Here is a 25,840-nt window from a genome sequence, read left to right on the forward strand (position 1 = left end):
GTAACATGGATCCTCATAGATTTGGTGAGGAATTCAGTATCGTAACCCTGATTTACCAGCTTGGTCCCTCCAGTCTCTATCAAACAGTCCACATGCTTGTCTAAAATAAGTCAAGTCCAGCACTGGACTAAAACAACCAGTTGAGAAAACCCTGAACCATCTCTTAGGCTCCCTCCCCCAATTTAAATTTTGATTTATTTATTTTTATTTAATTAATTAATTAATTTTTGGCTGTGTTGGGTCTTCGTTGCTGTGAGCGGGGGCTGCTCTTCGTTGCGGTGTGCGGGCTTTTCATTGCGGTGGCTTCTCTTGTTGCAGAGCACGCCTCTAGGCGCGCGGCCTTCAGTAGTTGTGGCATGCGGGCTTCAGTAGTCGTGGCTCGCAGGCTCTGGAGCACAGGCTCAGTAGTTGTGGTGCACGGGCTTAGTTGCTCCACGGCATGTGGGATCTTCCCAGACCAGGGCTCGAACCTGTGTCCCCTGCATTGGCAGGCAGATTCCCAACCACTGCACCACCAGGGAAGTCCGATCTCTTAGGCTTAAACGAAACCAACCACCAGCCCTTTTATGTGATCAGGCTGGCAGTACAGCCAGAAGCCTGCATGAAGCCATCCCTAGAGTCTTCCCCTAGTCCATGGACTGGAACAAGATTCAGGCATGCACCCAAAAGCCTGCTGTATCTGTCCATAACTGTTAGAGCAGGCTCCAGATTGTTTTCAAGGAAAATTTCAGGCTTCCCACAGATGCCAAATCCACCCAGGTGGCTTTTAATTCCACGTTTGTATATGATCTAACCAAGGACTCACCCTGTTAGTCAAAAGAACCTGTATAGAATGGGAAACAGTGTCTACCCTGATCTTGTCACTTTGGCCACTCAATTGGCTCGTACCCCAGAAGATGACACCAAAAGAAAGACAACTCCCGCAGATGGAGACTCAAAGCAAATCTGGCCGTTGGAAAAAGGATTGCTATAAATTGAAATCCAAACACTTGCAACCCTCCAAGAACCGACAGCCAAACCCACCCCAAGGATGTGACTCAGAGGACACACAGGGACTGTTCCCTGTCCGTCCATTAAATAGCCTGGGGAAGATTCTTCTCCAGATCAGAGACAAGTTCCTTATAGTATTAATTGGCACAGGGGCTGCTCTGTCAGCGCCCAGCCTAACTACAGCGAAACAGTTCCTTCCTCACAGTATTACATACATTCCAATAGTGGGGACCTCACGCTGCAACACGTCCCTGTTTCCCAGCCCATACCTTTTTGTCTGGGGCCTTTGCAAAACAAACACCCATTTCTCCTCAGCAGTGTGGCTCCTATACATGTATTAGGATGAGATTTCCTGGAGAAATAGCATGCTGCTACTTTTTCCCTCAAAATCAACAGTTCAAATCAACACTTAGGAAGATTAAACCCCTTTTTGCCTTTATTACATTGCAAAGCTAAAAAGACCAAGCTTTGGACTTACCCACTATTAACCAGGTACCCCTCCCCCCCACTCTTTGGGCAGAATCCTCAACAGACATAGGCAGAATTCATAGTGCCTCTCCTATTAAGACATACAATACCCTATAAATAAAGAAGTCTTCCAGGACATAAATTCTATCATAGAAGATGGTAAGGCCGAAGGACTCTTTGTCCCTTGCACTAGTCTTTGTAATAGCCCTGTCTTACCTGTAAAAAACCCAGCAGCCAAGGAGGGAGATTTGTGCAGGACCTTTGGCAATAAACAGCATTGTAATTCCTTGCCACCCTGTCACCTGTAATCCCTACGTGCTGTCAGTGTTCATCTCTACGGGAAGCAACTTTTTCACTGTGGTCGACTTAGGCAGTATGTTTTTTTAGTATTCCTGTTGATAAAGAGTCAATATCTTTTTGCCTTTACCTGGGAAGGACAACAATATACCTGGACAGTCATGCGTCAGGGCTTTACTGAGGTTCCTCTTCTGACAGATTTTAAAGGCGACTTAAATGACGTAGAATTCTCTGGAGGCACCACCTTACTGTAATATGTAGATGATTTGCTTCTTTGCTCGCCCTCCCAAAATTTCCACTGAGACATTGTTCACCTGTTAAAGATCTTAGCCATTAAGGGATATAAGGCCTTGAAGGAAAGACTGCAATTTGTCCAAACTCATGTTTGATATCTAGGACATTTAATCTCAGAATGGAGACTACACCTAGATCCCGATAGGCTTCAAGGCATTTTAAACTCTCCAAACCCCCAAACCAAATGTCAGTTACAGAGTTTTCTTGGGCTAGCTGGTTATTGTTGCAACTGGGTTCCAAACTTCTCTTTAATGATTCTGCCCCCCATATGCTCCCTTTTGTTGTTGGCCGTGCCACATGGCACGTGGGATCTTAGTTCCCCGACCAGGGATTGAACTCGGGCCCCCTGCAGTGGCAGCCTGGAGTCTTAACCACTAGACCACTGGGGAAGTCACCCTATATGCCTTTCTAAAGAACAGCATACCTAACCTCATTTTTTGGGATAACCAAGATCGTTTAGCCTTTGAAGGAAAGTTTAATAAATCCACCGACCCTTGAATACCCAAATTATCAGCTACCCTTTTCCTTATTGTTTATGAGAAGGAAGGGAATGCCCTCGGGATATTTACCCCAAAATATGGGGCTATCACTGACCCCTGGGTTACTACACCCAACGGTTAGATCCCTGGCCTGAGCATACGGCATGGCTTAGAGCTGTGCCTGCTGCTGTCCTCTTGGTAAAGGCTACCATCTGTGCACCGCACACCGCTGAGGCTCTGTTGAGTTCACACCACACCCAACACCTTTCAGCCATTTTACCCCTTTGAAATCTTCTTACTCGCTGTGCCCGCATCACTCCCATTCAGTGTAACAGTCTCAACCCTGCAACCTATCGTCCCTCCTCCACTGATAAAATTCCCCATGACTTCCCATGATGACACCTCATGACTACTTACAGGAAACCTCCTTGATGAATCCTGATCTTATGTGGTTTACTAATGGCTTTTACCTGAAAAATGAAAATGGTGAATTTTGTGCTGGGGCTGTGAAGTTATTGAGGCTGCCGCCCTGACTTTGGCTGCTTCAGGTCAACAAGCTGAATCACACAGGCATACCTTATTTTGTTGTGCTTTGCAGATATTGTGTCTTTTGGTAAATTGAAGGTTTGTGACGACCCTGTGTCAGCGTCGGTCAGCGCCGGTCAGCGCCATTTTTCCAACAGCATTTGCTCACTTCATGTGACTGTGACATTTTGGTAATTCTCACAGTATTATTGTATTTGTTATAGTGATCTGTGGTCAGTGACCTTTGACGTTCCTACAACTCGCTGAAGACTCAGATGATGGTTAGCACTTTTTAGCAATAAAGTATTTTTAAATTAAGGTATGTACATTGTATTTTAAGATATAATGCTATCGCACACTCAACAAACTACCATATAATGTAGACATTTATATGCACTGGGAAACCAGGAAGTTCATGTGACTCGCTTTACTGCAGTAGTCTGGCACCAAACATGTAGTACCGTGGAGGTCAGCTTGTATACCCTCACTCAAACATGCATTTTAGTCAAAGGCAAGACAGCACACCTCTTTACTGATAGTATGCCTTTGTAGAGTGGTGCAGTGCTTTGGAATGTTATGGAAACAACAGGGTTTCCTTACTCCCAGTGGAGATAAAATTAAGCATGGCCCTTATGCCCAAAGTCTGTTGGACACCATACTGCTGCCGGCAGCTCTAGCTATCATTAAAGGGCCTGGGCATTGCAAGTCTGATTCACTGGAAGCCAAAGGAAACCACCTCCCTGATACCTCTGCAAAAAAACACTTCCTTTATGATACCCATAGACCAAACCTCCGTCATGGTCCAAAAGGCTCTTCCCCCTGCAAAGACCTAAGAGAACTAGCCAGGGGAGGATAACAGCTGGCCTCTGAAAGAGAAGAGCACAACTGGAAATCTGAAAGGCTGGCTGTTGGACCCATGAAGAAAAGGGGCTCTGGTTTGAACCCAGTAATAAGCTGTTTCTGCCAGAAAATCTAAAACTTCCCTTATTGACCACTGTACATGGATTAAACCATTGGTCCACTGAGAAAAGGGTAACCTTTATAAATCAGTGTTGATAGAGAAACACCAGCAAGACCACAAAAGGCACTTGTCTTGCTTGTTCTACTTGTCATACATTGATCCCAAGGAAGCCTGTTTGTCCCGCCTCAGGACATTTTAATGCACCAGACTGCTCACGCTCTGCAAGTGGATTTCATACAGATGCCCCCACTCATGGGTATAAATATGCTCTAGTAACGGTTTTCATGTCGGACTCGAGCGTTTCCATGTAGAGTGGTGACTCCCTCTTCCATAGCTAAAGTCCTTGTAGAAAAGATCCTTCCCACTTGAGGACCTCTCCCGCCCCTGGAACTCCAGGGGACGTACTTCACTGGGCGGTTTCCATCAGGCTTATCACCCTCAGTCTTCAGGGCTGGTTCATGCAAATGTAATTGTAAAGAGCTGGCTGAGTTAGTTGAAACCCTCCAGATACATTGGCCAAAAGTAGTGCTCTGGTTCTTCTGGATCTTAGATCTACATTTGGGATTCATAAATTCTCACCCTTTGAAATAGTCACGGATGGCCAAAGCATTTAGCCTCTGCTTTGTTTGACCCCACTAATAAAATGTTACATACTTCACATTTTGCAGGGGTCTAAAATCCATTGAGAATAATCGTGCTGTAGTAGAGCAGTCTTTCTGCAGTGTGCTCCCTGGAGATGAAGATGTCAGTTTACAGCCTGGAGACTTCAACTACTGGAAGAGACCTATGCATAAAGACTCCCTCCTCCCTCATTGGAAGGACTTCTACCAGGTGTTACTGACTAATCCCTGTGCCACGAAGCTCCCAGAGTTAGACTCCTGGATTCATGTGTCCCATTTTAGAAAGGACCCCAAACCTGAGTGGACCTGCAGCCCAACTCAAGACTGAAAGCTAAGAATTTCTAAGGACTGAAGCAGACAGCTTTCCAGAGATCAGAGATATCCGGCCCAGGCCTGTGAAACCTGTTTCAGCCAATTCTGTATCACTCAGCCAAGTCATGCTGCTGTAGTTGTAATTGTCCTTTCTTTGGCCTCCTTGCCGCCCTCTAGTTTGGCTGTAATGCACCCCTTTGCTCCCACCTTACAAGAACTCTCATTCCACCAACCTTACTGATTGCTGGTGATGATGAACCTGAACTGGAGGCCTGGCCATTATCCTTAGAAGGGTGGTGAAACCTGTCTGGCAGAGATACAAGGTTTTCCTTTGGCATCTTTGTGGCTATACTTAAATTGGCACCTGACATTACAGCATTCCATTGGGTGCCCCACCCCTAAAGGAATCCCTCTCACTTAAGCCTGGACTCTTACCGAAAAGCTTTCCAGTGTTCCAGAAGCATTAATGGGACTGGTGAATCTCTAGGCTACCTCCTGCACCCTTGTAACACTTGTATGTGATTCAGATGGCCATGGGTTCATTCCCCACTGGAATCTAGGAGACTGACGTCTCCTCCAGCATGTATCTCTTCGGTGGGGTGATGAAAATTTTAACGATACAGGGAGTAGAAAGCTGATGTGCTTTCTTCAGTGGCGCCTCATGGGGAGCTGAACAGAGATCTGTTGAGTGGTAGGAACTAATTCACCCTAGCTTGTCCCTGGCAGATCCCCAGCCTCCATCAGAACCTCACCCACAGTAACCAAACTCACCTGTTACTCCAAATATATTGAAATTTAAGATATTCCTCTAACTATCCTCACGGTGCTAAACAGAACCACTTATCATGCGTTGTTTATAAATGACTGATTTTGATCATGAGATCTCTTTTATTCCAGGAAAAGAAAAAACCCTGTCTTTAGAAAACACTGGTTATTTCCTTCTGTGTGGAAGGAATGCATACCCCACACTTGCCCTAAATGGGAAGTGCGCTTGGAGCCCTGTCTTCACTCCTGATGCTGGAGTTGGGAAAACCCTGCCTTCCATCGCCCTTGGGCCCAATCTGGGTTCCTTCTCCTGCCGTCTTGAGAGAGCACATCGTAGCTGGGATGGATACAATTTTGGGTGGATGCCTACAGATACGCTCCTGGTAGATAGAAAGGGATTTTCCCTTTGGACTTTTTCCCTTGAGTTGGAGTAGCAGAACTTGAAAAGGCAGTTAAGAATCTCATCAGATTCATGGCTGCTACCTTAATGCTTATGTCAGAGCTTTTGAATATCAACAAACCCAAGTAGACAGCCTAGCAGAAGTTGTCTTACAAAACTGCAGAGCCCTAAACGTCCACACTGCATAGCATGGGGGAACCTGTGCCCTGCTTGAGGAAGAATGCTGGGGGGTTTTTTGTTTTTTAAAATTTTATTTATTTACTTATTTATTTTTGGATGTGTTGGGTCTTCATTGCTGCACGCGGGCTTTCTCTGGTTGCGGTGAGCAGGGGCTACTATTCATTGCGGTGCACAGGGTTCTCATAGCGGTGGCTTCTCATTGCAGAGCACGGGCTCTAGGTGCGTGGGCTTCAGGAGTTGTGGCACACGGGCTCCGTAGTTGTGGCTTGCGGGCTCTAGAGCACAGGCTCAGTAGTTGTGGCTCTAGAGCGCAGGCTCAGAAGTCTTGGGACTTCCCTGGTTCTTAACCAGGGAAGTCCCAAGAATGCTGTTTTTATGTTAACAAATCGGGAAAAGTAACACAAGACTGAAAGTAGTGAAAGACGGCTTCCCTGGTGGCTCGGTGGTTAAGAATCTGCCTGCCAATGCAGGGGACACGGTTTCGAGCCCTGGTCCGGGAAGATCCCACATGCCACGGAGCAACTAAGCCCACGTGCCACAACTACTGAAGCCCGTGCGCCTGGAGCCCATGCTCTGCAACAAGAGAGGCCACCGCAGTGAGAAGCCCATGCACTGCAACAAAGAGTAGACCCTGCTTGCCACAGCTAGAGAAAGCCCGCATGCAGCAACGAAGACCCAACGCAGCCAAAAATAATTTAAAAAAATAATAAAAATAATGGAAGATAATATCAAACTATTAACTGAAATAGGCCATACCCCCGGGACCTGGGCCATTTTTGACCTATTAAATATAGGCAGCTGGGGAAACAGGTTGAGAAGTTTATTCTAGTCAGTAGCTATAATTGGACTTCTGGCCATGGGAATAATCCACATGGTTAAATTTCTCCTGTTTTGTATCAGCAGGCAAATGTCTTTCTCCCAGGTGTATGTACAAAATAAAGTTGTTTTTCCTGTATGTAACTACAAAATAAAGGCTTATCCTGAAGCTCAGCTGACCATGGAAACTGAACTGACCACGTCAGAGGAACATAACTGAGGTTCCCCATTTCTCAATTGTTTTGTTAAAATGAGGCCAAGTATCTGCTTGCTGTTTTCCTCTTCCGTGGGATGAGACATCTGAGGATGGTCCTCCTCAGCTCCGAGAGACCCATAATCCACGTGCAGCTAATGGTGCCTCTGACTAAGTGAGATACCCACACAGTAAGACTGATGAGCAGTGCTTTTTGTGAAAGAGTTTAATCAAAAGGGGGGATGTGAAAGGATTTTAATCTAAAATGGAACGGAAGGATGTGAAATGGAGAATCTCTTGTGCATGCACCCTCAGAAAACATGTACCCTCAGAAAACAAAGATGGTGGGACTGATTTCCCATAAATGCTTGACTTATGAGAGATCGAAATTTATCCTCCAACCAGTGAGCATCTGCCAGGAATTTCTCCGCATCTTGGAACCACTTGCTGCATGGTCCCTAATTGGATTTTCCCCTTTTGCACTCTTTGCCCAAAGAAGCACCCCACCCCAAGCCTTCAGTGAACTCACCTGTAGCTCGCTTCAGTATGTGTGTCCTGAATTGCAGTTTCTCTGCTGTTCCCAAATAAACTCTGTTTCTGGTAACTGGAGTTTGCCTTAGTTTACCTCCTTTCTTTTAGGTTGAAAGAGACCCCAATCCACACCTTACTAGCCAGGTAACCTTGGATTAGTCACCTCACCCTTCCCATCCTCAGTGTCCTGTGCACTGGGGATGCACCCTCCCTGCCAGAGTTGCTGTGGGTATAAATTGTGGGAAATTGCCTGTCACATGGGGACCTTGCTAGTACAGAAGGTGTTGGAATTAGGTGTGTGGCTTGACTGGGTGGGGAAAACGGGACTTTGTCCGTTAAGCTGGCAGTGACAGCTGCTGCAAGAGAGAGCAGTTGGTGTGTGTGGTCTACACAGAAGGTGCTGGTGGACATAATTGTTAGACAATGGAGACTTTAATTACATAGCCAAATTGTAGTTGGTTTCAGTGTGTAACCAGTTTGGCAGTAGGTGTCAGTATCCATTCCTATTCTCTGACCCAGAAATCCTACAGTCACAATCCTACTATTGCCATATAAAGAATTACTTGGGATGGGAAGCCGTGTAAACTAAGATGTGTTCATGTAGATGTTATCTGAAGTATATCAGGGGGGAAATCTTCAGTATTTAACAACTGGTAAAAGGTAAGTGTATTAGCCCTTAAAATGTTGTCATCAGATGTTATTTTGAAGACCTGCCTGTCTCATGTTTTGCATTTGTAATATATGAAAAAGCAGGAATATAAGCTTGGGAATCGGGCTTCCCTGGTGGTGCAGTGGTTAAGAATCCCCCTGCCAATGCAAGGGAGATGGGTTCAAGCCCTGGTCCAGGAAGAGCCCACGTGCCGCGGAGCAACTAAGCCTGTGCGCCACAACCACTGAGCCTGCGCTTTAGAGCCCGCGAGCCACAACTACTGAGCCCGCGTGCCACAAGTACTGACGCCCGCGTGCCTAGAGCCTGTGCTCCGCAAGAAGAGACGCAACCGCAATGAGAAGGCCGCGCACCGCAACCAAGAGTAGTCCCTGCTCACTGCAACTAGAGAAAGCCCGCGCGCAGCAACGAAGAACCAACGCGGCCAAAAATAAATACATTTATTTATTTAAAAAAAAAAAAGATAAAGCTTGGGAATAGCCCGGGTGCGGCTGTATGTATGCAGCAGATTGCGGAGGAGCTAAGCTGGGAGGTGTAGGAATTCGGGTTTCTGTGTGGAGTGACTTTGGACTCAGCAGAAGGTGATGGGGACCGTTGGAGGGTTTTTCCTCTCCTGATTTTCATTTGTTTCCTTAAATCATTTAGCTTTTTGAAAAAGATAATGTAACATTTACGTAGTGTTTCGAATTTTTAAAGTAATTACAATGTTTTATTTTGAAATAGAATTACCTAAGAAAGATGCACTTAAAACAATCGTAGTTCATACATTCCATTTGGAGCTGTATTTCCTAACTGAAGCGTTATTGTTCTCTTTGACCCTGAAGCACTGATGAAGGGGTCTGGGCTTTGCTCAGATACCTAAGAATGAGTCATCGACCAGTTGTCAGCTTGAAACCACCCCTCAGAGGGGCATCTGAAGTGGATTTACGACATCTAGGACTAAGGAAATGTGATCACCAAGCCTGACTGTTTTTAGCTCTGCATTTAGATAGGGCTTTGAAATTGTACTAATATCAAGTTCTGTTTAAGTCATAAATGTCTTAGAACCCACCTTTAATATTTATAGGTAGAAAGTCACCTAATCTGGAGATAATCTTTTTTTATATGTCTCTTGTAAAAGTGGGATCATAATTGAGTGTATTACATGATGTTTTTACACAAGTACTGCATCTTCAGTGTAGAAGTAGTAGAACATACAGAATAAACAAAATTTTAAAATCATTCTGAGTTAGGGTTTGAAAGGCAATGTGAGCACCAGTAAATTCTTTGACTTGCTCTAAAATAATTGGTCTAGCATAAATAAATGTTCCTGTTTCTGAAACTTACTATAGACATAAGGCAAGTTAAAATTGATGAATTGTCTTTATTCTGAAGTCTGGTCATTTTAGTGCCAACAAGAGAAATTTTTTATGAGTAAATGTGCTTGCACTGAAAGACGTATAAGTTTTTAATTTGATGAGTTTTCACAAGTGTGTGTATGCAAGTAACCAGTACCCCATTCAAGGTCTTGACATTTCCATCACCCCAGAGCAGTCCCTCTTGCCCCTCCTTACGAGGTCCTCATCCCCCACTGAAAATCACTGTGAAAAGAGTACATTTGAAAATTTTTTTGTCTGTGAATTTTTAGTAATGTTAATTCTTTTTTAATTTGTAGGAGATAAAAACATTCAGATGGCAGATAACAGGTAAGCCAAAATGGACTTTGTTTATTGGAGTTTAAATTTTAGTTGGTGAGCAAGAGGCAAGCCTTATTTCTGTAAACATCATTAGGTGCTCCAGGTGATGGCTCTTTTTTTCCCTCTGTGTTTTTGAGCCCATAAAGAACTTGCTTTAGATGTGAAAAGTGTGTCATATATTGATACTAAAAACCTTTATGTTTTTAGAGACTTTGTGTGGCTGTCCCACAGAACCACTGTGGGCACTGTCCTAACAGCTTGGCAAGGTGGTTTTTTTTAATAACGGTGAGGAAAGTATTTCATAGGTAACACGTGTGTGTCTGTAGTTGTCTTCTGCTCAAATCTGAAGTTACTGTGGAGACACCTCTTAATGTGTTAAATAAGAAAAACACCATTGTGGTATTTATCTGTGAAACTTTTTTTAGAGTAATACTTTTTAAATATATTGTTTTAGTTTTTCAGATGGGGTTCCTTCAGATTCCTTGGAAGCTGCTAAAAATGCAAGTAATACAGGTCAGTTCACTGCACATGGGAAAGTGAACCGTTGGAGAGTTTGCGTGCAGAGCAGGGAGGCTCCTACTCAAACCTCGGAAATCAAGTGAATAGCACAGTGCACCTCTACCTGCCGTCTCTCGCTGTTAGCGCTGATTACCAGGCGCTCAGGCTTTTTTCACCTGTGCCTTTACTTCTCTTCCCGTGATTATTCTGAAGCATGTCCCAGATATCATATTATTTTGATATGATCATAAATTCATAGATATATTACTTTTCCTCCATTTTCTTTTTTTTTTTAATACATTTATTTATTTATTTTTGGCTGCGTCGGGTCTTCGTTGCTGTGCACGGGCTTTCTCTAGTTGCAGCAAGCGGGGGCTGCTCTTCGTTGCAGTGCGCAGGCTTCTCATTGCGGTGGCTTCTCTTGTTGCGGAGCACGGGCTCTAGAGCGCATGCTCAGTAGCTGTGGTGCGCGGGCTTAGTTGTTCCATGGCATATAGGATCTTCCTGGACCAGGGCTCGAACCCATGTCCCCTGCATCGGCAGACGGATTCTCAACCGTTGCGCCTCCAGGGAAGGCCCTTTCCTCCGTTTTCAAGTATTTATCTATGCTTGTTTTTCCCTCTGAACTGTTTGAAAGCAAGTTGTGGATATTCTGGCTTTTTCTTCCTAAAACAATTTAGTATAAATTTCCTAAAAACTAGGATAAAGTCTCATAACCACAGTGCCATTACCACAACCAAGAAATTTAATGTCGGTCCAATACTATTAGCTAATGTACAGTCATGTTCATATTCTCCTGGTTTTCTCAGCATTTCTTTTACCTCCATACCCCACACTCAAATCCAGAGCTGGCCGAGGATCACATATCACGTTTAGTTCTGTCCCCTTTATTCTAGAGTTATCTCCCCACCTTTTTTACCCTTCCTCGCAGGGACACATCAGCAGGCTGTGTGCTCCAGCTGTCTTGTAGAATGCTCTGGATGGGTCTCGTGGTTTTCTCCTCACTAGATTCAGGGTAGATGTCTTGGCAAGACGAGCACATAGGCGACCTGATGGAGTGGAATGCAGTTAGGCCTGTGATGGGGCTCCCGAGAGTGCTGACGTGGTGAAGACAGTGTCTGCCGGTCTCTGCCCTTAGGGTCCTTGGAGTAAAGAAGCTGTTGGGCACCCTGCGGGAATCCTGTTCTCCGTAAGACTCTTACGTAGGGATTCGGGCACCACTGATGATCCTTGCTGAATGCATGATGACGTTGGTGGTCACCAAAGGGTGTTTTTCTAATCCTATCAATCTAACATATTAACATCTATTAAAGAAATACTTCCCTGTTCCCCCGCTACCCCATTTTAATGTTACTATAGACTCATGGATTAGCTTTTTATTCAGTGTTTAATCATTTGCCATCATTATTCTTTTTTTAATAAATTAATTATTTTATACAGCAGGTTCTTATTAGTCATCCATTTTATAAACATCAGTGTATACATGTCAATCCCAATCGCCCAATTCATCACACCACCAGCCCCACTCCCCGCCGCTTCCCCCCTTGGTGTCCATACGTTTGTTCTCTACATCTGTGTCTCAATTTCTGCCCTGCAAACCAGTTAATCTGTACCATTTTTCTACGTTCCACATATATTTGTTAATATACAGTATTTGTTTTTCTCTTTCTGACTTCACTCTGTATGACAGTCTCTAGATCCATCCACATCTTTACAAATGACCCAATTTCGTTCCTTTTTATGGCTGAGTAATGCTCCATTGTATATATGTACCACATCTTCTATATCCATTCATCTGTCGATGGACACTTAGGTTGCTTCCATGTCCTGGCTACTGTAAATAGTGCTGCAGCAAACACTGGGGTGCATGTGTCTTTTTGAATTATGGTTTTCTCTGGGTATATGCCCAGTACTGGGATTGCTGGGTCATATGGTAATTCTATTTTTAGTTTTTTAAGGAACCTCCATACTGTTCTCCATAGTGGCTGTATCGATTTACATCCCCACCAACAGTGCAAGAGGGTTCCCTTTTCTCTACACCCTGTCCAGCATTTGTTTGTAGATTTTCTGATGATGCCCATTCTAACTGGTGTGAGGTGATACCTCATTGTAGTTTTGATTTGCATTTCTCTAATAATTAGTGATGTTGAGCAGCTTTTCATGTGCTTCTTGGCCGTCTGTATGTCTTCTTTGGAGAAATGTCTGTTTAGGTCTTCTGCCCATTTTTGGATTGGGTTCTTTGTTTTTTTAATATTGAGCTGCATGACCTGTTTATATATTTTGGAGATTAATCCTTTGTCCATTGATTCGTTTGCGAATATTTTCTCCCATTCTGAGGGTTGTCTTTTCGTCTTGTGTATGGTTTCCTTTGCTGAGCAAAAGCTTTTAAGTTTCATTAGGTCCCATTTGTTAATAGTGGATCGAAAAAGATCTTGCTGTGATTTATGTCAGTGTTCTTCCTATGTTTCTAAGAGTTTTATAGTGTCTGGTCTTACATTTAGGTCTCTAAGCCATTTTGAGTTTATTTGTGTGTATGGTGTTAGGGGGTATTCTAATTTCATTCTTTTACATGTAGCTGTCCAGTTTTCCCAGCACCACTTATTGAAGAGACTGTCTTTTCTCCATTGTATATTCTTGCCTCCTTTGTCATAGATTAGTTGACCATAGGTGCATGGGTTTACCTCTGGGCTTTCTATCTTGTTCCGTTGATCTATGTTTCTGTTTTTGTGCCAGTACCATATTGTCTTGATTACTGTAGCTTTGTAGTATAGTCTAAAATCAAGGAGTTTGATTCCTCCAGCTCCTTTTTTTCCCCTGAAAACTGCTTTGGCTCTTTGGGGTCTTTTGTGTCTCCATACAAATTTTAAGATTTTTTGTTCTAGTTCTGTAAAAAATGCCATTGGTAATTTGATAGGGATTACACTGAATCTGTAGATTGCTTTGGGAAGTATAGTCATTTTCACAGTATTGATTCTTCCAATCCAAGAACATGGTATATCTCTCCATCTGTTGGTATCACCTTTAATTTCTTTCATCAGTGTCTTATAGTTTTGTGCATACGGGTCTTTTGTCCCCCTGGGTAGGTTTATTCCTAGGTATTTTCTTCTTTTTGTTGCAGTGGTAAATGGGAGTGTTTCCTTAATTTCTCTTTCAGATTTTTCATCACTAGTGTATAGGAATGCAGGAGATTTCTGTACGTTAATTTTGTATCCTGCAACTTTACCAAATTCATTGATTAGCTCTAATAGTTTTCTGGTGGCATCTTTAGGATTCTCTATGTATAGTATCATGTCACCTGCAAACAGTGACAGTTTGACTTCTTCTTCTCCAATTTGTATTCCTTTTATTTCTTTTTCTTCTCTGATTGCCGTGGCTAGGACTTCCAAAACTATGTTGAATAATAGTGGTGAGAGTGGACATCCTTGTCTTGTTCCTGATCTTAGAGGAAATGCTTTCAGTTTTTCACCATTGAGAATGATGTTTGCTGTGGATTTGTCATATATGGCCTTTATTATGTTGAGGTAAGTTCCCTCTATGCCCACTTTCTGGAGAGTTTTTATCATAAATGGTGTTGAATTTTGTCAAAAGCTTTTTCTGCATCTATTGAGATGATCATAATGGTTTTTATTCTTCAGTTTGTTAATGTGGTGTATCACATTGATTGATTTGCTTATATTGAAGAATCCTCGCTTCCCTGGGATAAATCCCACTTGATCATGGTGTATGATCCTTTTAATGTGTTGTTGGATTCTGTTTGCTAGTATATTGTTGAGGATTTTTCCATCTATATTCATCAGTGATATTGGTCTGTAATTTTCTTTTTTTGTAGTATCTTTGTCTGTTTTTGGTATCAGGGTGACGGTGATGGCCTCATAGATTGAGTTTGGGCGTGTTCCTTCCTCTGCAGTTTTTTGGAAGAGTTTGAGAAGGATGGGTGTTAGCTCTTCTCTAAATGTTTGATAGAATTCACCCGTGAAGCCATCTGGTCCTGAACTTTTGTTTGTTGGAAGATTTTTAATCACAGTTTCAATTTCATTACTTGTGATTGGTCCGTTCATATTTTCTATTTCTTCCTGGTTCAGTCTTGGAAGGTTATACCTCTCTAAGGATTTGTCCATTTCTTCCAGGTTGTCCATTTTATTGGCATAGGGTTGCTTGTAGTAGTCTCTTAGGATGCTTTGTATTTCTGTGGTGTCTGTTGTAACTTCTCCTTTTTCATTTCTAATTTTATTGATTTGAGTCCTCTCCCTCTTTTTCTTGATGAGTCTGGCTAATGGTTTACCAATTTTTTTTATCTTCTCAAAGAACCAGCTTTTAGTTTTATTGATCTTTGCTATTGTTTTCTTTATTTCTATTTCATTTATTTCTGCTCTGATCTTTATGATTTCTTTCCTTCTGCTAACTTTGGGTTTTGTTTGTTCTTCTTTCTCTGGTTCCTTTAGGTGTGAGGTTAGATTGTTTATTTGAGATGTTTCTTGTTTCTTGAGGTAGGCTTGTATTGCTATAAACTTCCCTCTTAGAACAGCTTTTGCTGCATCCCATAGGTTTTGGATCATCATGTTTTTGTTGTCATTTGTCTCTAGGTATTTTTTGATTTCCTCTTTGATTTCTTCAGTGATCTCTTGGTTATTTAGTAACGTATTGTTTAGCCTCCATGTGTTTGTGTTTTTTACGTTTTTTCCCCTGGAATTGATTTCTAATCTCATAGTGTTGTGGTCAGAAAAGATGCTTGATATGATTTCTATTTTCTTAAATTTACTGAGGTTTGATTTGTGACCTAAGATGTGATCTGTCCTGGAGAATATTCCATGAGCACTTGAGAAGAAAGTGTAATCTGCTGTTTTTGGATGGAATGTCCTATAAATATCAATTAAATCTATCTGGTCGGGCTTCTCTGGTGGCACAGTGGTTGAGAGTCCGCCTGCCGATGCAGGGGACATGGGTTTGTGCCCCGGTCCGGGAAGATCCCACATGCCGCAGAGCAGCTGGGCCTGTGAGCCATGGCCGCTGAGCCTGCGCATCTGGAGCCTGTGCTCCGCAACGGGAGAGGCCACAACAGTGAGAGGCCCGCGTACCGCAAAAAAAAAAAAATCTATCTGGTCTATTGTGTTGTTTAAAGCTTGTGTTTACTTACTAATTTTCTGTTTGGATGATCTGTCCATTGGTGTAAGTGAGGTGTTAAATTCCCCCACTATTGTGTTACTGTCGACTTCCTGTTTTATAACTGTTAGCAGTTGCCTTATGTATTGAGGTGCTCCTATGTTAGGTGCATATATAATTGTTATATCTTCTTCTTGGATTCATCCCTTGATCATTATGTAGTGTCCTTCCTTGTCTCTTGTAACATTCTTTATTTTAAAGTCTGTTTTATCTGATATGAGTATTGCTACTCCAGCTTTCTTTTGATTTCTGTTTGCATGGAATATCTTTTTCCATTCCCTCGCTTTCAGTCTGTATGTGTCCCTGGGTCTGAAGTGGGTCTCTTGTAGACAGCATATATATGGGTCTTGTTTTTGTATCTATTCAGCGAGCCTGTGTCTTTTGGTTGGAGCATTTAATCCATTCACGTTTAAGGTAATTATCGATATGTATGTTCTTATTACCATTTTCTTAATTGTCTTGGGTTTGTTTTTGTAGGTCCTCTTCTTCTCTTGTGTTTCCCACTTAGAGAAGTTCCTTTAGCAATTGTTGTAGAGCTGGTTTGGTGATACTGAATTCTCTTAGCTTTTGCTTGTCTGTAAAACCTTTGATTTCTCTATCAAATCTGAGTGAGATCCTTGTGGGGTAGAGTAATCTTGGTTGTAGGTTCTTCCCTTTCATCACTTCAAATATATCATGCCACTCCCTTCTGGCTTGTAGAGTTTCTGCTGAGAAATCAGCTGTTAATCTTATGGGAGTTTCCTTGTATGTTATTTGTCGTTTTTCCCTTGCTGCTTTCAGTCAATTTTTTTTGTCTTTAATTTTTACCAGTTTGATTACCGTGTGTCTCGGCATATTTCTCCTTGGGTTTATCCTGTATGGGACCCTCTGTGCTTCCTGGACTTCGGTGGCTGTTTCCTTTCCCATGTTCGGGAAGTTTTCGACTATAATCTCTTCAAATACTTTCTCGGGTGCTTTCTGTCTCTCTTCTCCTTCTGGGACCCCTATAATGCGAATGCTGTTGCGTTTAATGTTGCCCCAGAGGTCTCTTAGGCTGTCTTCATTCTTTTCATTCTTTTTTCTTTATTCTGTTCCACAGCAGTGAATTCCACCATTCTGTCTTCCAGGTCACTTATCTGTTCTTCTGCCTCAGTTATTCTGCTGTTGATTCCTTCTAGTGTATTTTTCATTTCAGTTATGGTGTTGTTCATCTCTGTTCTTTAATCGTTCTAGATCTTTGTTAAACATTTCTTGCATCTCCTCGATCTTTGCCTCCATTCTTTTTCCGAGGTCCTGGATCATCTTCACTATCATTATTCTGAATTCTTCTTCTGGAAGGTTGCCTGTCTCCACTTCTTTTAGTTGTTTTTCTGGGGTTTTATCTTGTTCCTTCATCTGGTACATAGCCCTCTGCCTTTTCATCTTGTCTGTCTTTCTGTGAATGTGGTTTTTGTTCCACAGGCTGCAGGATTGTAGTTCTTCTTGCTTCTGCTGTCTGCCCTCTGGTGGATGAGGCTATCTAAGAGGCTTGTGCCAGTTTCCTGATGGGAGGGACTGGTGGTGGGTAGAGCTGGGTGTTGCTCTGGTGGGCAGAACTCAGTTAATCCACTTGTTTGCTGATGGGTTGGGCTGGGTTCCCTCCTGTTGGTTGTTTGGCCTCAGGTGACCCAACACTGGAGCCTACCCAGGCTCTTTGGTGGGGCTAATGGTGGACTCTGGGAGGGCTCACCCCAAGGAGTACTTCCCAGAACTTCTACTGCCAGTGTCCTTGTCCCCCTGGTGAGCCACAGCCATCCCCCACCTCTGCAGGAGACCCTCCAACACTAGCAGGTAGGTCTGGTTCAGTCTCCCCTGGGGTCACTGCTCCTTCCTCTGGGTCCCGATGGGCACACTACTTTGTGTGTTCCCCCCCAGAGTGGAGTCTCTGTTTCCCCCAGTCCTGTCAGAGTCCTGTAATCAAATCCCGCTAGCCTTCAAAGTCTGATTCTCTAGGAACTCCTCCTTCCCTTGCTGGACCCCCAGGTTGGGAAGCCTGACGTGGGGCTCAGAACCTTCCCTCCAGTGGGTGGACTTCTGTGGCACAAGTGTTCTCCAGTTTGTGAGTCACCCACGCAGCAGTTACGGGATTTGATTTTACTGTGATTGCACCCCTCCTACCATCTCATAGTGGCTTCTCCTTTGTCTTTGGATGTGGGGTGTCTTTTTGGTGAGTTCCAGTGTCTTCCTGTCGATCATTGTTCAGCAGTTAGTTGTGATTCTGGTGTCCTCGCAGGAGGGAGTGAGCGCACGTACTTCTACTCCACCATCTTCCCTCACTGTCCATCGTTATTCTTTTTTGTGTGCAGATTGTCCCATTTGCCAATGGGGTCCCTGTAAGCTGGCTTCTGTGTCCTTTTGCTGCGTCCCCGTCCATTTTGAGTTCTCTGTAGCTTTGTGGCATAGGCGATGGTCCATTTTCCCTTGAACTTTCCTTTCCCCAGACCTGGAATCTACATTTATGCAAGGAGGCCTGTATCTTTTAGTTGGGACAGAGATTTAAAAACCAAAATATAAATCCCATCTGCCATTATTTCTAGACCTTTCAGTGGCCAGAACTAGCGATGTGTGTTTGTGTATATGTTTAGTATTTACATACAGTTTTGTATATACACAGTTACATATGTTTTATACACATACACGGTGCTTCATGTTAATGATTGGGATTGTAGTTAAAAGGTAAAATTGAGTGCATACACGTTGTATTCAGCTTGCCCGCATCACTGTCTTACAAAAGGTGGGGGAGAACTCTAGGTCTGCGCTGCCTTTTGAGTCGGGTGAGGGCCCTAAGTTTGGGTTTCCATACAGTGTCGCTGAGAGGGAATCTTTTCAACACAGAGCCTGTGCCGCGAGCCAGGTGTGACCCAGTCTGTGGCACAGCTGACCTCCCTCTCAGCGTCGTGTTTGTTCTTCAGGAGTCGGTACAGTGTGTGTGAGCTGTCGAGGTCGCAGGGCAGAGGGGCGGGGGCTCCTGGGAGGAGGCGGGTTTGGGCAGGAGGGCAGGGTGGGTGAAGGTGGAGGCAGAGAGCGCCTGGAAGGTCTGGTGCCCCCAGGGAGCTGGTGGGAGTCGCGCTTTCCTGAGCTGGGGCACAAGTGCGTGCTGATTTCCTGAGCCACGGGCACCTTGTCCCCGTCCTCGGCTTCCGGAAGGGAGGTAGCCTGCCTGAACTTAGCAAGTGACAGTGTCCTCGGACCTCGGAGGGGACTGGGGCTTGTGCCGCTAAGGTGAGGAGCAGAACTCTCCAGGTACCCCCGGTGTGTTTGTAACCATCCCCTCAGTGATTAACACGGAGGATCGAATGCCTTTACAAGTAAATGTTTTTGAAACAGATGTTGTTTCTTTTTAACTCTTGATAGAAAAGCTCGCAGACCAGGTGATGCAGAATCCTCAAGTTTTGGCAGCTTTACAGGAACGACTTGACAGTGTCTCCCACACTCCTTCGAGCTACATCGAGACGTAAGTATGCTGCGAGGGAGACGACGCAACTTTAAGAGACAAAGAAGAAACCTCTCCTGGTTCCTTAGACTAGGAATAAGTATGTTTTTCATTCAGTAGACCTTGCCTGCTGAGAGCCAGGCTCTGGGGTCCCGAAGGTGACTGCTGGGGTCAGAGCCTGGTAGAGGCTACAGGCCTGTGAGGGCCAGGGTAGTGCGGTGTGTCAAGTTATGGGCGAGTGTACGGTGCCAGCCTGCAGGGTGAGAGGCCTTCACAGGTCCCGTGAGCAGGCGGACTGGGGCGTCAGCAGGGGGCGGAGGTACAGGCAGATGGGGGCAGTGCTTTCTCTTCACAGTGGCTCCTGGTTCGCTAGGAGACCCAGTCCTGCCCGGCTCACCTGTGTGAGCCTGCAGCAGCGAAACGTGGCTTATTTGGACGAGGTCTGTGTCTTTGCTGTACTGCACGGTGAACACCGTAAGGATGCCCACCCTCCAGGCCCTTGGACTGCTCGTCTCGGGGCCTCAGCTGCTCCGGGCTTTCCTCCTCCGGTCAGTGCACGGCTGCGTCTCAGAGAGTCACCCCGCACACACACTGGCTGGCCCACGCGGGGCTGGGGACAAGGGGGCACAGAGGGGGCACGCTTGGGGTCTGCTCTGCCCGTAGAGAGGGTTCTTCCGGGGGGTGACCTAGTGGGGAAGGTGGGGTGTGGTGATGCTGGGTGCAGGTAGGAGAGCTGAGTGTAAGTGGTGCTTTCTAGTTTCTGGCTTCAGAAACTGGGTGAATGGGGTGGGTGGCATTCACTGAGAGGAAATGGGGGAGGGGAACAAGGTTTTGTGCGATAGAATTAGTTCCACGTTCCATGCTGTACGTGACGTGCCTGTTGTGGGGAGAAGAATGGTGTGTAGTTACTCTTACTGTCTGGAGGCTGGCTGGGGAGGATATCTGGGTTCAGTTGGCTTAGAGGTCCTTGTATTTTTACTCCATTAGGAAGATTAGAAAGTTAGGAAATAACGTTAGGTTGTGTAATTAACGTAGAAAAGAAGTACAGATGTTAATGTATTCAGTGTTACTAAATTCTTACTCTGCTTTTTCCTTGTTCTCTAACTAGCAGTAGTTCTAGAACGGTTTCTGTAGTTGGCAGTCTGTAGTGAAGGACCTTCGTCCAAACTGAGGTTGCCGTGGGTATGATTATACCAGGACAGGGTCCTTTGTGATTCAAGGCTTTTCTACTACACTTGACCCTCTGTATCCACGGGTTCCCTGGGTTGTAGATTTGCAGATTCAACCAACTGTGGATCAAAAATATTGGGGGAAAACTTTTCCAGAAAGTTCCAGAAAGCAAAACTTGAATTTGCCTCATGCCAGCAACTATTTACATAACATTTACATTGTATTAGGTATGGTAAGCAATCTAGTGCTGATATATAGTATACGGGAGGATGTGCTTAGTGTGCAAACACTATACCATTTCATATAAGGGACTTGGGCATCCATGGGTTTTGATATTCACAGGGTTCTGGAACCAGTCCCCCTTGATGGCTGTATTTTCTAAACAGTGCTGTGCTTGGGAGCTGCCTGGTACTGTATACCATTAGACTAATGCCAGCCCTGCCCTTGAGGAGTCAGCCCACGTGGAGGAGGACTCAGAGGGCAGGACCCAGGCCCACCAAGGGGGATAGTGTGGGTCTTTGTGGGGCCCAGGAGTCTGCTCTTTTTTTAAAAAAATTAATTTATTTGGTTGCACCGGGTCTTAGTTGCGGCAGGCGGGCTCCTTAGTTGCAGCATGTGGGAGCTAGTTCCTGACCAGCGATGGAACCTGGGCCCCCTGCATTGGGAGAGCAGCGTCTTAACTAACCACTGCACCACCAGGGAAGTCTGCAGTAGTCTGCTCTTTGTTCCAGATTGTGACTCAGGACTTCAGGTTAAACAAATGATTTTAATGGGTTTAAAATGTTTTTTCCCTTCTGATTTATAAAAGTAAGGCATACAAACTAAAATGTTTCTTAGAAGGTAAAAAAGTATCAAAGGGCTAAGGAGCTGGTAGTTGTCTGACTCTAGACTAGAATGCACGCCTTGTCTCTGTCGTCTCTGGTTTTTCCCTTGCTGTGTCAGCAGGAGCTCGTCCTGTGGTGCTGAGTATTCCTTGAGGACACGGTTGTGGACAGGCCGTTTTAATCCTGCTCATCTTGTCATTGTTCCCAGTCTTTCACTTTTACAAATAATACATCAGTGGTCACTCCAGCACATAAACATTTGGTTATTTCCTTAGGATAAATTCTTAGAAGTAGATGCAAAGAATATTTTCAAGGTTCTTGTTTACCCTTAAGAAAGATGAGTCAATTAGAGGGCCTCTGCCCTCAGCCTCATCAAACCTGGGAATTTCTAAAATTTTCTTCTCTCTTTTATTTAAAAAAAATTTGTTGACTGCACCTCGAAGCTTGCGGGATCTTACTTCCCCGACCAGGGGTTGAACCAGACCCTCAGCAGTGACAGTGCAGAGTCCTAAGCACTGGACTGCAGGGAAGTCCCCCCTGGGAATTATTTTTTAATTGCCAATTTGGTAAGGAAGAGACAGCAGTTCTTTTAAATTTACATTCTTTTGGCTATTTCATGAGATTGGACCTTTCTTCCGTGTTTCATTACCTGTATTTTTTGTGAATTATCTTTCAGCTTCCTCCTCCGCCACCGCCCTGGTTTTGGTGGGGGGGCGGGGAGGTGGTGTTTGTCCTTAATGATTTTTAGGAGCTCTTTTTCATGGTAAGGGTGTTAATTCTATGTTAATGTTAATTTATTTTAGTAAAAAATAAGCATGCCGCCTTATTTTGCAGGCATATGGATGTTTTATTTTTTATTCCCTCTCTTTTAGTTTACCTAAAGCAGTAAAAAGAAGAATCAACGCACTGAAACAGCTTCAGGTGAAATGTGCTCATATAGAAGCCAAGTTCTATGAAGAAGTTCATGACTTGGAAAGAAAGTATGCAGCATTATACCAGCCTCTCTTTGACAAGGTAGGGAACTCTGTTAGTAAACTTAATTAGTATATTTCAGAAAGTTCTTCAGGCAAAACATCCAGATGTACCCAGTGAATCATTGAATGTTACTCTTTTTTTTTTTTTTTGACATCTTCATTGGAGTATAATTGCTTTACAATGGTGTGTTAGTTTCTGCTGTATAACAAAGTGAATCAGCTATACATATATCCCCGTATCTCCTCCCTCTTGCCTCTCCCTCCCACCCTCCGTATCCCACCCCTCTAGGTGGACACAAAGCACCGAGCTGATCTCCCTGTGCTATGTGGCTGCTTCCCACTAGCTATCTGTTTTACATTTCATAATGTGTATATGTCCATGCCACTCTCTCACGTCGTCCCAGCTTACCCTTCCCCCTCGCAGTGTCAACTCCATTCTCTATGTCTGCGTCTTTATTTCTGTCCTGCCCCTAGGTTCTTCGGAACCATTTTTTTTTTAGATTCCATATATGTGTGTTAGTGTACGGTATTTGTTTTTCTCTTTCTGACTTACTTCACTCTGTATGACAGACTCTAGGTCTATCCACCTCACTACAAATAACTCAATTTCGTTTCTTTTTATGGCTGAGTGATATTCCATTGTATATATGTGCCACATCTTCTTTATCCATTCATCTGTCGATGGACACTTATATTGCTTCCATGTCCTGGCTATTGTAAATAGAGCTGCAGTGAACATTGTGGTACATGGCTCTTTGAATTATGGTTTTCTCAGGGTATATGCCCGGTAGTGGAATTGCTGGATCGTATGGTAATTCTATTTTTAGTTTTTTAAGGAAGCTCCTTGCTGTTCTCCATAGTGGCTGTATCGATTTACATTCCCACCAACAGTGCAAGAGGGTTCCCTTTTCTCCACATTTATTGTTTGTACATTTTTTGATGATGGCCATTTTGACTGGTGTGAGGTGATACCTCATTGTAGTTTTGATTTGCATTTCTCTAATAATTAGTGATGTTGAGCATCCTTTCATGTGTTTGTTGGCAATCTGTATATCTTCTTTGGAGAAATATCTATTTAGGTCTTCTGCCCATTTTTGGATTGGGTTGTTTTTTTTGTTTGTTTTTTTTTGCGGTACACGGGCCTCTCACTGTTGTGGCCTCTCCCGTTGCAGAGCACAAGCTCAGCGGCCATGGCTCACGGGCCCAGCCGCTCCAGGGCATGTGGGATCTTCCCGGACTGGGGCATGAACCCATGTCCCCTGCATCGGCAGGCGGACTCTCAACCACTGCGCCATCAGGGAAGCCTGTTTTTTTTTGATATTGAGCTGCATGTACTGCTTGTAAATTTTGGAGATTAATCCTTTGTCAGTTGCTTCATTTGCAAATACTTTCTCACATTCTGAGGGTTGTCTTTTCATCTTGTTTATGTTTTCCTTTGCTGTGCAAAAGCTTTTAAGTTTCATTAGGTCCCATTTCTTTATTTTTGTTTTTATTTTCATTTTTCTAGGAGGTGGGTCAAAAAGGATCTTGCTATGACTGATGTCATAGAGTGTTCTGCCTATGTTTTCCTGTAAGAGTTTGATAGTGTCTGGCCTTACATTTAGGTCTTTAATCCATTTTGAGTTTATTTTTGTGTATGGTGTTAGGGAGTGTTCTAATTTCATTCTTTTGCATGTAGCTGTCCAGTTTTCCCAGCACCACTTACTGAAGAGGCTGTCTTTTCTCCATTGTATATTCTTGCCTCCTTTATCAAAAACAAGGTGACCGTAGGTGCGTGGGTTTATCTCTGGGCTTTCTATCCTGTTCCATTGATCTGTATTTCTGATTCTGTGCCAGTACCATACTGTCTTGATTACTGTAGCTTTGTAGTATAGTCTGAAGTCAGGGAGCCTGATTCCTCCACCTCTGTTTTTCTTTCTCAAGGTTGCTTTGGCTCTTTGGGGTCTTTTGTGTTTCCATACAAATTGTGAAATTTTTTGTTCTAGTTCTGTGAAAAACGCCATTGGTAGTTTGATAGGGATTGCATTGAATCTGTAGATTACTTTGGGTAGTATAGTCATTTTAATAATGTTGATTCTTCCAATCTAAGAACACAGTATATCTCGCCATCTGTTTGTATCATCTTTAATTTCTTTCATCGTCCTATAGTTTTCTGCATACAGGTCTTTTGTCTCATTTGGTAGGTTTATTCCTAGGTATTTTCTTCTTTTTGTTGCAGTGGTAAATGGGAGTGTTTCCTTAATTTCTCTTCCAGATTTTTCATCACTAGTGTATAGGAATGCAAGAGATTGCTGTGTGTTAATTTTGTATCCTGCTACTTTACCAAATTCATTGATTAGCTCTAGTAGTTCTCTGGTAGCATCTTTTGGATTCTCTACGTATTGTATCACGTCATCTGCAAACAGTGACAGCTTTACTTCTTCTTTTCCAGTTTGGATTCCTTTTATTTCTTTTTCTTCTCTGATGTAGCTAAAACTTCCAAAGCTATGTTGAATAATGGTGAGAGTGGACAACCTTGTCTTTTTCCTGATCTTGGAGGAAATGGTTTCAGTTTTTCACCATTGAGAATGATGTTGGCTGTGGGTTTGTCATACATGGCCTTTATTATGTTGAGTTAAGTTCCCTCTATGCCTACTTTCTGGAGAGTTTTTATCAAAAGTGGGTGTTGAATTTTGTTGAAAGCTTTTTCTGCATCTATTGAGATGATCATATGGTTTTTCTCCTTCAATTTGTTAATATGGTGTATCACATTGATTGATTTGCATATATTGAAGAATCCTTGCATCCCTGGGATAAACCCCACTTGATCATGGTGTATGATCCTTTTAATGTTCTGTTGGATTGTTTGCTAGTATTTTGTTGAGGATTTTTGCATCTATGTTCATCAGTGATATTGGCCTGTAGTTTTTTTTCTCTGTGACATCTTTGTTTGGTTTTGGTATCAGGGTTATGGTGGCCTCGTAGAATGAGTTTAGGAGTGTTCCTCCCTCTGCTATATTTTGGAAGAGCTTGAGAAGGATAGGTGTTAGCTCTTCTCTAAATGTTTGATGGAATTTGCATGTGAAGCCATCTGGTCCTGGGCTTTTGTTTGTTGGAAGATTTTAAATCACAGTTTCAATTTCCGTGCTTGTGATTGGTCTGTTTATATTTTCTATTTCATCCTGGTACAGTCTCGGAAGGTTGTGCTTTTCTAAGAACGTTTCCATTTCTTCCATGTTGTCCATTTTATTGGCATAGAGTTGCTTGTAGTAATCTCTCATGATCCTTTGTATTTCTGCAGTGTCAGTTGTTACTTCTCCTTTTACATTTCTAATTCTATTGATTTAAGTCTTCTCCCTTTTTTTCTTGATGAGTCTGGCTAATGGTTTTACAAGTTTGTTTATCTTCTCAGAGAACCAGCTTTTAGTTTTATTGATCTTTGCTATGGTTTCCTTCATTTCTTTTTCATTTATTTCTGATCTGATCTTTATGATTTCTTTCCTTCTGCTAATTTTGGGGGGTTTTTTGTTCTTTGTCTAATTGCTTTAGGTGTAAGGTTTGGCTGTTTATTTGAGATGTTTCTTGTTTCTTTTTTTTTTTTTTTTTTTTT

At 43.4% G+C, this 25,840-nt stretch overlaps 1 protein-coding gene across 6 annotated transcripts in view; it reads left to right on the forward strand.

The window, feature by feature from the left end:
- The window catches only part of NAP1L4 (nucleosome assembly protein 1 like 4), a 63,631-nt gene that overhangs the window by 9,140 nt on the left and 28,651 nt on the right, over nucleotides 1–25,840 (forward strand). For 5 of the 6 annotated variants that reach the window (XM_027090358.1, XM_027090356.1, XM_027090357.1 and 2 more), the window contains 4 exons: nucleotides 10,153–10,183; nucleotides 10,629–10,687; nucleotides 19,205–19,304; nucleotides 22,150–22,291. In XM_027090358.1, the coding sequence (XP_026946159.1) occupies nucleotides 10,170–10,183; nucleotides 10,629–10,687; nucleotides 19,205–19,304; nucleotides 22,150–22,291 (315 nt within the window). In that variant the 5' untranslated portion in view covers nucleotides 10,153–10,169. Of the gene's footprint in view, nucleotides 1–3,277; nucleotides 3,373–10,152; nucleotides 10,184–10,628; nucleotides 10,688–19,204; nucleotides 19,305–22,149; nucleotides 22,292–25,840 lie in introns of those variants that run through there. The other variant, XM_027090355.1, reaches the window with a different exon arrangement.

The sequence above is a fragment of the Aethalodelphis obliquidens genome, unplaced genomic scaffold, assembly GCF_003676395.1.
Source record: "Aethalodelphis obliquidens isolate GAN/ISIS:26980383/991018 unplaced genomic scaffold, ASM367639v1 scaffold69, whole genome shotgun sequence".
NCBI lineage: Eukaryota > Metazoa > Chordata > Mammalia > Artiodactyla > Delphinidae > Aethalodelphis > Aethalodelphis obliquidens.